General features: G+C 45.6%; 1 protein-coding gene across 1 annotated transcript; it reads right to left on the bottom strand.

The window, feature by feature from the left end:
• Positions 1–417: 417 nt before the first annotated feature.
• On the bottom strand, positions 418–11,586 carry LOC141106910 (uncharacterized). The gene is made up of 6 exons (XM_073597840.1): positions 11,500–11,586; positions 10,860–10,983; positions 10,646–10,743; positions 10,383–10,532; positions 10,112–10,256; positions 418–2,100 (listed from the first exon to the last, which is right to left on the bottom strand). Exons 1-6 carry the CDS (start codon positions 11,584–11,586, stop codon positions 929–931), a joined length of 1,776 nt encoding a protein of 591 aa, XP_073453941.1. The 3' UTR covers positions 418–928.
• Between the last annotated feature and the right edge of the window lie 4,883 nt (positions 11,587–16,469).

The following is a 16,469-nucleotide window of genomic DNA, read 5'->3' on the forward strand; positions in this document are numbered from 1 at the left end:
GGGTCTGATGGCGCCATGCTGGTTGTGTCTCCCACCCCTCAAACAGCATTGCTTTGGGACGTCCCACATAGTAATTACTATGGCTGCTCTGTGTCCCGTGATGTACGATAAAGAAAATAGGATTTTTATAACAGCTTACCTAATCCTTTTCCTGGAGTACATCACTGGACACAGAGGTCCCGCCCCTCTTTTCTGGGAGATATATATATATATATATATATATATATATATATATATATAGCTTTGCTACAAAAACTGAGGTACTCCCTATGTGGGCCACCAGTTTGAGACCCCTGCCTTAGACACTGGCAAAAAAACTGAGGTACTTCCTGTACAGAAGGGGTTATATAGGGAGTTGGCTTCCCGTCCTGGGTGTGCCAGTGTCCATCACCTGAAGGTGGCGTATATAACCCACATAGTTATGACTATGGTGCTCTGTGTCCTGTGATGTACCCCAAGAAAAGGAATTTACAGATAAGCCGTTATAAAAGTCCTATTTTTGCCCCGCCCCCAACACACCAGTCTGAACATGAAAACAGTTATTAGCCCGTGTGAATTTTCTGGTGAGCAACAAGTGAATTCTTGTAACCAAAACTTTTCCCGCACTCTGAACACGAATAAGGACGCTCACCCGTGTGACTTCTTTGGTGGTTAACAAGGTCTCCTTTCTGAAGCAAGCATCTCCCGCACTCTGAACACGAATAGGGACGCTCACCCGTGTGTTTTTGCTGGTGTATAAGAAATTTTGTTTTCTCAGTAAAACATTTCCCGCACCCTCTGCACACGAATAAAGACGATCGCCTGTGTGACTTCTCTGGTGTGTAAGAAGTACTTTCTTCTGAGTAAAACATTTCCCACACTCCGAACAGGAAAAGGAACGTTCACTGGTGTGTACATTCTGATGTTTCAGAAAGGCCTTGTTTCTCAATTAAACATTTCCCGCACTCTGATAAGGATGTTGACCTATGTGAGTTTTCTGGTGTCTAACAAGGCTACTTCTTAGGAAAAAACATTTCCCGCACCCTAAACATGAATAGTGACGCTCACCCGTGTGAATTCTCTTGTGCTTACGAAGGTTTGCTTTCTGATTGAAACATTTCCCGCACTCCGAACAGGAAAAGGGACGTTCACCGGTGTGTATTCTCTGATGTTTCAGAAGGCCTTGTTTCTCAATGAAAGATTTCCCGCACTCTGAACAGGAATAAGGACGTTCACCTGTGTGAGTTTTCTGGTGTCTAACAAGTTTACTTCTTAGGATAAAACATTTCCCGCACTCTGAACATGAATAGGGACGCTCACCCGTGTGAATTATCTTGTGTTTACGAAGGTTTGCTTTCTGATTGAAACATTTCCCGCACTCTGAACACGAATAAGGACGCTCTCCCGTGTGACTGATCTGGTGCACAAGAAGTATTTTTTTCTCAGTGAAACATTTACCGCACTCGATACATGGGTAGGGACGCTCACCCGTGTGACATCTCTGGTGTTTAAGAAGGTCTCCTTTCTGAATGAAACACTTCCCGCACTCTGAACATGCATAGGGACGCTCACCCGTGTGACTTCTCTGGTGTATAAGAAGTTTTCCTTTCTCAATGAAACATTTCCCACACTCTGAACATGAATAAGGACGCTCTCCTGTGTGACCTTTCTGGTGTGTTAGAAAGTGCCCCTTCCGACTGAAGCTTTTCCCGCACTCTGAACATGAATAGGGACGCTCACCTGTGTGACTTCTCTGGTGTTTCAGAAGGTCTCCTTTATGATTGAAACCTTTCCCGCACTCGGAGCATGAATAGGAATGGCGTTTCTCATGTAGAAGAAGTTTTCTGTTTTCATTGAAGGATTTCCCACACGATGAAAATGAATGCTCTCCTTCATTGCTAAACGAAGATTCCATGGGATTAGATGGATCTGTTGATCTCTCCATACTCTGAGATCTTAGATTTCTATCTGGAGTAACAGTTTGTAGTCCATCAGAAGATTCCTCAGGATTAGAGGGATCCATTGATCTCCCCAATTGGGAAGGTCTGGGATGTAGATTTGGAGTAACGGGATTTCCTCCTGGAGAACATTTCATGATGTCCTGATCTTCTGCACTATGATCTGTAGAGAGAGGAAATCAAATGTCCATCAGAGGTATTCCACACATCGCCCCCAAATGTGGGAAAACAATATTACAATGTTTCACATTTTCTTGAGGTTTTGAATTCAAAGTCCTATTTGTTGGTTTGAGCTGCAGAGACGTCCCGTCCATCAGAGGTCCTCACCCTCCGTCCTCAAGTACCCCCAACAGGCCATGTTTTGGGAATTACTCTAAAGACAAAATAGCTGCCAAAATACCAAGCCATTGACTCTGATTCAAAGCACCTGTGCAAGATAAAGGAAAACCTGCAAACATGGCCTGTTGGGGGTACTTGAGGACTGAGGTTGAGAACCACTGCCCTACACAACCCTCCAACTCCCAACAAGCATCAGTTTTCACAAAAGGACCAGCGAGAGGAACCCGCGTGCTGTTAAATTAAAAATAAAATAAATAATAATAAAAAAAAAAAAATTACGTGAGTAGAGCGAGAGCAATAATTCTAGCCCTAGACCTCCTCTGTAACTCAAAACATGCAACCTGTAGAATTTTTTAAACGTGGCCTATGGAGATTTTTAAGGGTAAAAGTTTGTCACCATTCCACGAGTGGGCGCAACTTTGAAGCGTGACATGTTGGGTATCAATTTACTCGGCGCAACATTATCTTTCACAATATGAAAAAAAAATGAGCTAAATTTACTGTTGTCTTATTTTTTTAATTAAAAAAAGTGAATTTTTTTCCAAAAAAAGTGTGCTTGTAATGCCCCGTACACACGAGCGGAAATTCCGCCAGCAAAAGTCCAATGAGAGCTTTTGGTCCGAAAATGCGACCGTGTGTACGCTCCATCGGACTTTTGCTGGCGGAATACCAGCAAGCAAAAGATTGAGAGCATGTTCTCAATTTTTCGGTCGGAAAAAGTTCCGATCTGAAATTCCGATCGTCTGTACCAATTCCGACACGCAAAATTCTTAGGCAAGAAACAATTTGATGCATGCTCGGAAGCATTGAACTTAATTTTCTCGGCTCGTCGTAGTGCTGTACGTCACCGCGTTCTTGAAGGTCGAAAGTTCAGCGAACTTTTGTGTGACCGTGTGTATGCAAGCCAAGCTTGAGCGGAATTCCGTCAGAAAAACCATCCAAGATTTTTCAGACAGAAATTTCGCTCGTGTGTACGCGGCATAAGACCGCTGCGCAAATGCGGTGTGACAAAAAGTATTGCAACGACCGCCATTTTATTCTGTAGGGTGTTAGAAAAAATATATATTTAATTTTTTGGGGTTCTAAGTAATTTTCTAGCAAAAAAAAAAAAGTTTTTAACTTGTAAACACCAAATCTCAGAAAGAGGCTCGGTCCTTAAGTGGTTAACATGAATTGTTTGGGTCAATTCAGTTTGTTGCAGGCTGGCTGGTAAGTGAGCTGGGAATTTTTCTTAGTTTTTGGACATGCATCGCCCTTCCATGTGCTTCTTGCTGCAAAGGCCAATTATAAGTTGGGGTGTTTGCCATTTGTTTTTAATGCTACAAGCTGGCTATATCATCTTCATCTAGGTGGGGTCTGGGCAAAGTCCACCAAGCCTCAGCCGAGGAGTCAATCAATCCAGGAAGCTTCAGGAGGGAACCGAAGTGGCTATGGAGCAGCTAGAGCTTCATAGAAGAGACTTTAAGAACATATTTACCCAAAGAGAGATGTAGGTTTCACTCAGTAGAAGACAACCATCACCTGAAGACATTTGCAAAAACTGAGGCTTGCTGGGAGTAGAAGTTTTTTTCCAGCATCCTGTTACCTGAAGGTGGCTGCATATAACCCATGGTTAAAACTAAGTCCTGGTTCCTGTACTGTAGGATCAAGAAATAGACCTTCCTGCAACTCATTTACTGGAAACATGACAATGTAATGTTACAGGAATGGAGATGGACCTTTCATATGGTGTACAGTATCTCCTCCTCATTTGTTGGGAACATGACGTTATATTGAGGAATGGAGATGGACCTTTCATATGGTGTACAGTATCTCCTCCACATTTGTTGGGAACATGACTTTATATTGAAGAATGGAGATGGACCTTTCATATATGGTGTACAGTATCTCCTCATTTGTTGGGAACATGACGTTATAATGAGGAATGGAGATGGATCTTTCATATGGTGTACAGTATCTCCTCCTCATTTGTTGGGAACATGACGTTATATTGAGGAATGGAGATGGACCTTTCATATGGTGTACAGTATCTCCTCCTCATTTGTTGGGAACATGACTTTATATTGAAGAATGGAGATGGACCTTTCATATATGGTGTACAGTATCTCCTCATTTGTTGGGAACATGACGTTATAATGAGGAATGGAGATGGATCTTTCATATGGTGTACAGTATCTCCTCCTCATTTGTTGGGAACATGATGTTATATTGAAGAATGGAGATGGACCTTTCATATGGTGTACAGTATCTCCTCCTAATTTGTTGGGAACATGACCTTATGTTGAGGAATGGAGATGGATCTTTCATATGGTGTACAGTATCTCCTCCTCATTTGTTGGGAACATGACGTTATATTGAGGAATGGAGATGGACCTTTCATATGGTGTACAGTATCTCCTCCTCATTTGTTGGGAACATGAAATTATATACTATATGAAGAAGTAAAATTAAAAAATGGAGTTAGACATACCAGTAACTCTTTTTCTAGGAGTCTTCCAGGACAGCTTCTGAAACATAGGGCTCCTCCCTCCGGGACAGGAAACACGTTCACCCAAATTTGTTTAAAGGCAGTCCTCCAGGCCTTCCCCTTCAGTTTCCGCAAGAACCGCCTGAATTCTCTGAAAGACATAACATCAATATATACCCTTTGCACCAGCTGCAAAGAACACTGGGTGGGAAACCAGGCAGTCCTGGAAGACTCCTAGAAAAAAGAGTTACAGGAAAGTCTAACTCTGTTTTTTTCCTATCGTCTTCCAGGACAGCCTCTGAGATGATAAGCAAGAAACTTACTCTGCTAGGGCGGGACCACTGCCTGGAGGACCTTTTGTCCAAACGCCTGTTCTTTATTAGAAACCAGGTCCAAGCGGTAATGCTTTGCAAAGGTGGAGTAGCTGGACCATGTCGCTGCTCTGCAGATCTCCTCCGGAGTGGCACCAGCTTTCTCTGCCCACGAAGCTGACACCGCCCTGGTTGAATGTACCTTAACTAGGGGCGCTTGCTTCCCTGCCAACCTGTATGCCTCCGTAACTGTCATTTTTATCCATCTGGCAATAGTGGATTTTGACGCTTTACATTCCTTGCGTGCTCCTGCAAAGTTCACAAATAAAGACTCCATCTTCCTGAAGTCTCTGCTGACTTCTAGATAAACTAAAAGGCTTCGCCTGACATCTACTAAACTAAACTTTCCTTCCTCATCAAGCTCTGAGGAGGAATAAAATGTTGGCAAGATAATTTCCTGTGTTCTATGAAATATAGAAGATACTTTGGGGAGGAAACTAGGATCTGTTTTGAGCACAACCCTATCCTCCAAAATCAACAAAAAAGGCTCTCTGATCGAGAGCGCATGCAAATCACTCACTCTTCTGGCTGAGGTGATTGCAATAAAAAAAGCTGCCTTTAGAACCACCCACTTAACCTCAGATTTTTCCAGAGGTTCAAAGGGACACCCTGTAACCACACTGAGGACTAAGGATAGATCCCAGGAGGGACAGGCTCTGGCCTTCACTGGCCTGGACAGGGCCTCAAAGAAATTCTTTACAAATTGATCTTGCTGCAGGGAGACCTGAAGAAACACACTCAATGCGGCGGCCTGTACCTTAAGGGTCCTAATAGAAAGGCCTAATTTCACTCCTGTCTGGAAAAAGTCCAATACTGCTGGAATTCCTGGTTCTTCCTGCCCTTGTTCTGCTAACCAGGAATTGAACCTTCTCCAGATTTTGGTATAAATGGCCCTGGTTACTGGCTTATGACATTCTAAAAGGGTCTTGATGACTCTCTCTGAGAACCCTTGAGCCCTCAACAGCTGTTCCTCAGATACCACGCTGCAAGTCCGAGGGTCTCTACCTGAGGGTGCCGAATAGGTCCCTGTGTGATCAGATCTTCCCTCACTGGGAGAGGAATCGGGGGATATAAGGCCAGCCTCTTTAGGGTGGCGAACCAGGCCCTCCTCGGCCAAAATGGAGCGACCAGAATGAGATCCGTCTTCTCGCTCAAAAACTTCTGCGACTAGTCTTACTGGGGGAAAGGCATAGCAATGGCTGAAGTGCCATGTATTGGTGAAGGCATCCATCTCCTTGGCTCGATCCAGAGGATGCAGGGATAAGAACTGGGCGACCTTCTTGTTGCTTTCTGAAGCAAAAAGATCCACCTCTGGCTGGCCCCAGGTCCTCACAATCTGCTCATACACTTCCTGGTTGAGCGACCATTCCTCTTGTTTTACTCGCTGATGGCTGAGAAAGTCCGCCAGAGAGTGCTGAGTCCCCTTTAAGTGGACTACTGTCAACAAAGCCAGGTTTAATGCGGCCCAACCGAAAATTTCACCTGGCCCGCCCCCTGGTTGTTTATGTATGCAATTACGGCCACATTGTCTGACCTTACTTGAAGGTGCTGTCCCCTTATTCTTTGCTGGAAGGACTCTAAAGCCCTCTGCACTGCCAGTAGCTCCCTCTGATTTGAGGTCCACCTGGCTTTGACCTGAGACCAAGTTCCTTGAGCCAGATCCTTTTACAGGTGGCCTCCCTAGCAGAAATAACTGGCGTCTGTTGTCATGACCAGAGCTGTTTGTCTGAACCACAAAAGACCCCTGTCTAGCTTGTGAATGGTTCGCCACCACAACAGTGCCCTTTTGACTCTGGTCGATATGGGCATAGACTGATCCAAACTCTGCTGGCTGCCATCCTAGCAGTGTAGAAGGAGAGCCTGTAATGGGCGCTGGTGAAACCTTGCCCAGGGGACTACTGGGAAACAGGATGTCATTAAACCTATCACTCTCATGACATCTCTGATATGAAGCTGCGCCACCGCTAGACCCACTTTCTCTATCTTCTCTAAACAGGGGAAAGACCTTCTTCTCTGTTGAAGATATCTTGTACCCCAGGTACCGTACTTCCTAGCCTGGGATCAGCTGGGACTTGTCCCGATTGATCAGCCAACCAAGGGAGCGCAGGAAATCTTGTGCCTCCTGTAAGTTCTCTTCCAGCTGCTGATAAGATTGGGCGACAAACAGAAGATCGTCCAAATAGGGGATCACTGTAATGGCCCTGACACACAGCGGAGCTAAGGCTTCTGCCAGGACTTTCGTGAAAATCCTTGGAGAGGATGCTAGTCCTAATGGCAGTGCCCTGAATTGGAAGTGAAGAACTTCTGAATTCACTCTAACTGCTAGCCTGAGGAATTTCTGGAAATCCGGATGTATCGTCACATGCAAATATGCGTCCCTGAGATCGATCGTTGCCATATAACAATCGGGAAACAGGAAATTTGTTACCTTGAAGATAGACTCCATTATGAAATGCTTGTATCTGATGAACTTGTTCAGAGGACGGAGATTGAGGATTAACCTGAACTTGCCTGATGGTTTTCTGACTACGAATACGTGGGAATACACCCCCTGGCAGCGTTCTGCATGTGGCACTTGGCTGATGACTTGTTAATCCAACAGCTCCCCTAACAGCAAACTCAGAGCCCCCCGCTTTCTCCTGGTCTCGGGGTAACAGAGTAACCAGAAAAGTGGGAGGGGGAATGGCCTTGAACTCCAACTTGTAGATATTTTTTATTATTTCCAATATAAACGGGCTTTAAGGTAGGTTGGTCCATTGTGGGAAAAAGTCCCCCAATCTTCATCCCACTGGAACACAGGAGTCACGGGGGCTTTGAGGCGGTCTGAGGAGGATTGAATAATATTCCTCCTCTTCCACGTCCCTTCTGACTTGTCCGATGTTTTTTAGGACAACCCTCTCTCTCCTGTTGGGTCTGCTGCCTGTAACCTCGAAAAAAAACGTTTTCTTCTTTTCTGGGAATGCTTTTTTCTTATCCTTGGTATGCTCCAGTGCCTCCTGAAGCCCAGGTCCAAAGAGGTGATCACCTGAGAAAGGCAATCCACAAAGTTTGAGCTTTGACGCCGCATCCCCTGACCAAGCTTTTAACCATACGGCCCTTCTTGCTGCATTTACCAGTGCAGCTGACCTGGCTGCCAACTTCACTGATTCCGTAGCGGCATCTGCTAGGAAGCCAACTGCTTTAAACAGTAAGGGAAAAGTTTGAGCAGTTGTTGTCTGGACATGCCTGCAGAAATGTGGGATTGCAACCGCGTTAAAAAGCATTCTAAATTTCTGGCAACGCAAGTAGCTGCAAGGGCTGGCTTAAGACCAATAGCAGAAGCATCCCAAGCTCTTCTCAGCAACACATCACCCCTTTTATTCATGGGGTCCTTAAGGGATCCCAGGTCTTTAAAGGCCAAATCAGTCTTTTTTTAAACCTTAGCCAGCGGTGCATCCAACTTTGGGATTTTGTTGCAAGGATGGGCCGCGTCCTTTTCAAAGAGAAATCTGCATTTAAGACTGCCTGAAAAGAATGGTCTTCTTTCAGGGTGCTCCCACTCCAGCAGGATCGATTCCACTAGAGATTTGTGCATGGAGAATACCCTCGATTTCTTTGCACTGACCCCCTGATACATGATGTCGCGCTTAGAAAGCTGTACCGACACCTCTCTGATCTCCAAGGTGTCAAAGATTGCCTTCAGTAAGTCCCCCACATCTTCCAGCGTCAATCAATACCCTGACCCTCTGGAGGACTCTTCCTCTCACTCTGAATCAGACCCTTAGACCGTTTGAGAGGAGGCAAGCGACTTGGGTTTCTATTCCCTATCTTGACTATCCTCCTGACTAGGTTCTGATAGGACAGGCATACTTGCTGCTCTGGATAGGGACGTAGAGGGACCCTACATCCTATACATCATCCCTTTAAAAGATTGGAACGTGGATGCAATCTCATCTTTAATGAACATAAGGATCTTATGACATGCCGTCATAGAATCGTCCTTAACCAAACTGCTGACACATTCAGGGCAAAGTGGCTTTTCCCAATTGGAACCTTGCTTTCACCCGCAAAGGGAACATCTTCTCCTTGGGGGCTGCATCTGGGCCTTGTCCTGGGCTTTACCCTAAAAGACAAAAAAGAAAAAAACAAAGAACGCCCATGAGTGCCTGCCCCAGACCTTCACAACCACTGTGATTGTGATTAAACTGAGGAAGTTCCCAGCCCTTCACCTGCGGTTCCCCACCCAGGGAAGGACATTTGGTCCAAAGGACCCCCCCCCCAGAGTAAGACATGGCCAGCCCTCACCACGCTTACCTGGGAGGTGCCGGTGCCAGAAGAACCCGAGTCAACCGCCTGAGATGCTGCAGTGCCCTCCATGGCTCCTTAGTACTTGACACAGCCTCTACTGGGTCTATCACTGGCTCCAGATGCCTTACACGTCCACTCGCCGCACTCAGGAGACCGGAAACTCGTCCCCGGCGCCCCCTGATGATTCAGCTCCGCCGGAAGTAATCAGTCACCTCACTTCCGCTCGTTGGAGGGAAGAAGCCCTGCCTCCGACACACGTACTTCCGCTTTGCATACCCAGAACTACCGGGTGGACGGCGCCGCTCTGATCCACCAGGCATACACCCTGAAGCCGCGCCAGATGCCGCCCGTCTGTCGGACCATGGGGGCGGGGTTCCGCCATATTGTCAGGGCTCCTGACTCTCTCCAAGTCTTATGGCGGCAGCAGCAGCAGGACCAGCAGAGGGGAGCCCGAGGCAGAGGAGACGGTAACTTCAGGTGCTCACACAGGACAGCCCTGAGCATGGAGCTCTCCAGGTTCCTACCATGCTTCCTTCTAGTCTGGCAGGAAACACAAAAAACTGAAGGGGAAGGCCCGGAGGACCGCCTTTAAACAAATTTGAGTGAACGTGTTTCCTGTCCCGGAGGGAGGAGTCCTATGTCTCAGAGGCTATCCTGGAAGACGAAAGGAGAAATATGAATTCTCTCTGCATTTACTGTTTATTACTTACTTGTGTCCATATGTAGGGAATCCTGTAGGGAATTACTTTTCATAATCATCTTTCCCTTCTCCATAGACTGCTGATCTCCACTCACCAACATCTCTTCTTCTTCTTCTTGTTTAGTCTCAACTTTAATGTCTTTCAATTCTTCACCCTAAACCCCAAAGAAGATAAAATATAACATCTGGAAACATTACTGCAAATAACAAGAGATTACATAGAAGAATATCCTATCATAGTTTAGAATCATTTTGAGTTCTAGTTGCTCAGTCCCACCTACCTGATGATGGTGGGGGATGGTGTGACCTTCCTGTGTGGAATCCCGGGAATACAGAGGACCATCCTGCTCCATAGACTGCTGATCTCCATTTATCAATGTCTCGTCCTCTTCTACTTTAACTTCAACTTTTATGTCTTTCGATTCTTTACCCTAAACCCCAAAGTGAATAGCAAACATTTATGAAAAGGTGAAAGTAGCTTACATTGAGGAATGGTATTTTTTAGTTAGAATACCTTTTTTCCTACTTTCTTAGTCCCACCTACCTGATGATGGTGAGGGATGGTGTGATCTTCCTGTGTGGAATCCCAGGAATACAGAGGACGGGGACATCTCTCTGGTGGGTTCCCATTACTGGATCCATCTGTAGGAAACACACACACTGACTGAATACATTGTTTCTATGTGTTTATCAGATGATGGGGGATCTAGGTGGACCCTCCGTACTGCTCTCTCCTTTACAATAAAGTCTCCTCTTACCCGGTGATGTGAGGGGCGGCTGATTGTCCATCATGACGTCCTTGTAGAGATCCTTGTGTCCTTCTAAATACTCCCACTCCTCCATGGAGAAATAGACAGTGACATCCTGACACCTTATAGGAACCTGACACATACAATGATACAGTCACCATCCAGACACATCCCTTGTCTGTTACTGGATAATGTCCCAGAATTCCCAGAATTGGGGAGCTAAAACCAGGAGCTGCCAAATATCGTATAATTATTAATATCTGATCTGTAACACCGGTTCCCCTTCTGGTATGGGCTAATACAAAAGACCTAATACACATAGTTTAGTATTTAGTAAAGTAGGTGTATGATTATTATTAGAGATAAGAGTGATGTCATGTGACCTCCCAGAATCCTCCTCACCTCTCCGGTCAGGTCTGTGTTTTATTAATAGAGATAAAACTGATGTGATTGGCTCAGTGTTCTCTGTACGGCACTACGGTATAGGTCAGAGCTATATACAGGAATACAATCATTTTATTTATTAATGTTTTACAATAAGTGTGTATCATCATCTGCTGGAGATAAAAGACATCACAGTGACTATGGAGGAAGAGGACGGACATGACGGGGGGTTACTGGGTGTAAATATAAAATAACATCTTATTACCTCCTCTGCTACCAGTTCCAATAATGTCTTTTCTCTACTTCCTGCCGACTCACCTCTCACCCGGAACTTCCTGTTTACATGTGACATCACTTCCTATTTTACTTCCTGTTTACCTCTCCAATCACTTCCTGTCTGTTGCGTTCCACTGACAATAAGTAAGATCGCCTCCTTGTGGAGAATATAAAAACTGCAGAATACTTTGGGGGGGTTTTTTTCATACTCTTATAGCCACTTCTTGGTGCGTTCGTTAATTTATTGTATACATTAAACCAAAGTTAAACAAACAGACAATTTAAAAATAGAATAGAAATAATTTAATGATATAAGTCATAATTAGGGGAAACTAAAGAATGAAAAACATATGTTAATTGTGAGATAGAAATCATAGAACTCACATCGCTGGACAGAAAGTCTAAGGGACAGTTCTCACCGCTGCGATGTCAGACATTACATGCGATGTCTGTGCGATGCAAATTCAGCCATACAGCTTGTATGGTGGAATTTGTGTCGCATTCAGACCAAACTCGCACGGCACCCTTTTTTTGGTCCGCACCAGAATCGGATCGCATGGGTGTTCACACCCATGCAATCCAATTCCTGTCCGAATTAACAGTTTGCACTCCCAGCAGTTCACATAGGGCAGTGTGAACTGCCTGCAAGTTGTATGCGATGCAGGAACCCGCACTGGATTCGCAAGGTTCCCTCATCGCTGCAGTGTGAACCGAGCCTAAGGCATTTAATATAGGTAAAATAAAACATTTAAGTAATACATTGGAATATCTGAATAACATTAGTAACTACTATAGTTTAGATTGTAAGCTCTAATGAGCAGGGCCCTCTGATCCCTTCTGTATTGAATTGTATTGTAACTGTACTGTCTTCCCCGATGTTGTAAAGCGCAGCGCAAACTGTTGGCGCTATATAAATCCTGTATAATAATAATAATAATACTCATAGAGAGATAATTTTTGGCATGTAGCCCGACTCTGGAATAAAACATACCCAACAGGTAATAATAACCTATGGCCAGCACTGCTGTCAGTTCACAACTGGGGAGACTCTGGTGCACCCATCTACGCTGCAGAGAAGTCTCATCAGAAGTGGTCTTCATGGAAGAGGTTCAACCAGAAAACTATTCCCCAGAGAAGGCAATAAAGCCAGTGATCCCTCTAACCTCTGTGTGCATTTCTGTAACTCCAGTAATCCTTGTCAGTCCTGTGCATTCCTGTCTTTCCTATAACCCCTGTGCACTCCTGTGTCTCCAGTGACTTCTGTATCTTCAGTGATCCAAGTAATCCCTGTGCACTCTTGTTTCTCTGGTAATCCCTGCAACCCCCATGCATTCCTGTCTTTCCAGTGATCCCTGTAAACCCCGTGCACTCCTGTGTCTCCAGTGATCCCTGCAACCCCTTTGCACTCCTGTTTCTCTAGTGACTTCTGTATTTCCAGTGATCCCTCTAACCCTTGTGCACTCCTGTGTCACCAGTGATCTCTGTAACCCCTGTGCAACCAGTGATCTCTGTAACCCCCGTGCTCTCCTGTGTCACTTCGGTATCCTCAATGATCCAAGTAATCTCTGTGCACTCTTGTTTCTCCAGTGACTTCTATGTCTCCAGTGATCCCTGCAACCCCCATGCATTCCTGTCTTTCCAGTGATCCCTGTAACCCCTGTACACTCCTGTGTCTCCAGTGATCCCTGTAACCCCTGTACACTCCTGTGTCTCCAGTGATTCCTGTAACCTCTGTACACTCCTGCTTCTCTGGTGACTTCTGTAACTCCAGTGACCCCTCTAACCCATGTGCACTCCTGTATCACCAGTGATCCCTCTAACCTCTCTATCTGTAACCCCTGTTTCTCTAGTGACATCTGTATTTCTAGTGGTTTCTATAACCCCTGTGCACTAATGTGTCTTCAGTGATCCCTGTAACCCCTGTGCACTCCTGTATCTCCAGTAAACCCTATAACCCCTTGCTCTCCTGTATCTCCAGCATACCTCCCAACTTTTTGAGATGGGAATGAGGGACACCTATCAGCAAAAGTGTGCAGGCATAGGACACACCCCCTGTCACGCACCCTTAAAGGAGAATTGTACAAAAAAACAAGATTGGTTAAACACACAAGTGCTTTTTTACCACTACTATTCCTTTTTATTGGCTTCTGGAATTTACAAATGCAGCAATTTAGAAATCAGAAGAAAGGTTTAGCACTGGGAAACACTTTTTGACAGATAAAAAGTGCATTTTATATACATCTATATAGATCAGACCAAAATGAGGGACAAATGAGGCGGAATGAGGGACAGAGGGACATTGCTCCAAATCAGGGACAGTCCCTCGAAATCAGGGACAGTTGGGAGCTATAATCACCAGTGACCCTTGTGCACTCCTCTGTCACCAGTGACACCTGTTGCTCCTGTGTTCCCTGTAACCCCTGTGCACTCTTGTTTCTCTAGTGACTTCCGTTTCTCCAGTGATCCCTCTAACCCCTGTGCATTCCTGTGTCACCAGTGATCTCTGTAACCCCTGTGTCACTAGTGATCTCTTTAACCCCTGTGCACTCCTGTGTCACCAGTGATCTCTGTAACCCCTGTGCCCTCCTGTGTCACCAGTGATCTCTTTAACCCCTGTGCACTCCTGTGTCACCAGTGATCTCTGTAACCCCTGTGCACTCCTGTGTCACCAGTGACTTCTGTATCTTCAGTGATCCAAGTAATCCCTGTACACTCTTGTTCTTCAGTGACTCCTATGTTGCCAGTGATCCCTGCAATCCCCACGCATTCCTGTCTTTCCAGTGATCCCTGTAACCCCTGTGCACTCCTGTGTCCTTAGTGATCCCTATAACCCCTGTGCACTCTCATTTCTCCAGTGACTTGTGTGTCTCCAGTGATCCTTGTAACCCCCATGCATTCCTGTCTTTCCAGTGATTCCTGTAACTCCCTGTGCACTCCTATGTCTTATGGGTATTCTATAGCTGTTGACCTTGTCGGAGGTCCATGGCATATCAATTTTTTGCTAGGTTCCAAAGGTGGGTCCATTTAGATGTGGAAGAGTTGTTGAGCATCATAACTAAAAGACATGAAACCTAAGGGGGTTGTATAACAATCATGTTTATTGGTTAATAAAATTCCTTAAAACACAGCTCATGCACTTAAGGGGCTCTCAAAGAGCACCCCTTCTTCAGGACTGAGGGACAGGGACCATATATGGAGATTAAAATACCCATTAAAAATGTATTACAATTTTGCTGCCATGTTTAATCCAGATATCATTGCACGAGGGCACCTAATCATCAGCATGATAGCTGTAGTCCAAATGGATTGGGGCCAAACACAAAATTGCATATACATATAAAAAAAAAAAAGAATACCATAGAAAAATTTAATAATTATGGATTTAAATAAAAACAGAAATACAGTTAAAAACACAGAGTTTATAGAAAATGTTTACAGGTGAGCTCCATGAATATGGGTGTGCTTTATGTATTTCTTCCAGATCTGTGCAGTAATCTGGTGTGAAACTTTACTTCCTGTAATACAGACCAGTCGCTGTTTGCACTCTCTCAGTAGGCAGGGCGATTGGTCTTGTCTCCACCCCTCCAATTTTAGTGGGTGGGGCTTGCCGGGTCTGTCCCCTAGCTCTGCTCTCTGCAGGTTATGTACAGCACAGTGATGATGTCACCTTTGCAGTACATCTGTTCTGGGTGTCATCTATGCTAAAAGTGCCTCTGATATTGGCTAGAGCAATTATTGGGAAGATTACAGGCGTGCTAAGATACTCAGCTTTGCAGCACTGACAAAAACACGCACTTTGACGGATCACATGACACATCTGACATATTCTTTAAGCCACTGATAGTGATGACCTCCATAACTGATGAAGATAATGATGGAAATTATGGAGCCTATGACTGTGATAACTCAGCACAGGGATGGTGGGAACCCCTTATATTGGGCACAGCAGGTGTACAGACCTGGGAACTCAGCACAGGGATGGTGGGAACCCCTCATAATGGGCACAGCAGGTGTACAGACCCAGGAACTCAGCTCTGGGATGGTTGGAACATTCATAACGGGCACAGCAGGTGTACAGACCCAAGAATTCACAGGGATATCTCCAAAAGAGTTCCTGAGAGATAGAAAAGACAGTTAAGTGGATTTCCTTAAGGGGGGTTACTACTGAGCGGGGGATCAATAGAGCTGGGAGTTACTACTGGGATGGTGGGAACTCCTCATAATGGGCACATCAGGTGTACAGATCCAGGAACTCAGCGCAGGGATGGTGGGAACCCCTCATGATGGACACATCAGGTGTACAGACCCAGGAACTCAGCACAGGGATGGTGAGAACCTCTCATAATGGACACATCAGGTGTACAGACCCGGGAACTCAGCACAGGTATGGTGGGAACCCCTCATGATGGACACAGCAGGTGTACAGACCCGGGAACTCAGCACAGGGATGGTGGGAACTCCTCATAATGGGCACATCAGGTGTACAGATCCAGGAACTCAGCACCGGGATGGTGGGAACCCCTCATGATGGACACAGCAGGTGTACAGACCCGGGAACTCAGCACAGGGATGGTGGGAACTCCTCATAATGGGCACATCAGGTGTACAGATCCAGGAACTCAGCACAGGGATGGTGGGAACCTCTCATAATGGGCACAGCAGGTGTACAGACCCGGGAACTCAGCACAGGGATGGTGAGAACCTCTCATAATGGGCACATCAGGTGTACAGACCCGGGAACTCAGCACAGGGATGGTGGGAACCTCTCATAATGAGCACAGCAGGTGTACAGATCCAGGAACTCAGCACAGGGATGGTGGGAACCCCTCATAATGGGCACATCAGGTGTACAGACCCGGGAACTCAGCACAGGGATGGTGGGAACCTCTCATAATGGGCACAGCAGGTGTACAGACCCGGGAACTCAGCACAGGGATGGTGGGAACCTCTCATAATGGG

Source organism: Aquarana catesbeiana, linkage group LG08 (genome assembly GCF_042186555.1).
Source record: "Aquarana catesbeiana isolate 2022-GZ linkage group LG08, ASM4218655v1, whole genome shotgun sequence".
Lineage (NCBI taxonomy): Eukaryota > Metazoa > Chordata > Amphibia > Anura > Ranidae > Aquarana > Aquarana catesbeiana.

What these genes read in the sequence shown, in the direction of transcription:
- LOC141106910 (XM_073597840.1), bottom strand. Translation starts at nt 11,586, where the DNA reads ATGTCACATGTAAACAGGAAGTTCCGGGTGAGAGGTGAGTCGGCAGGA. An exon ending in CCATCCCTCACCATCATCAG is followed by an intron (nt 10,533 to 10,645) that starts GTAGGTGGGACT and finishes TTTGGGGTTTAG; the next exon opens with GGTAAAGAATCGAAAGACAT. An exon ending in TTCCCTACATATGGACACAA is followed by an intron (nt 2,101 to 10,111) that starts GTAAGTAATAAA and finishes CTCTCTCTACAG; the next exon opens with ATCATAGTGCAGAAGATCAG.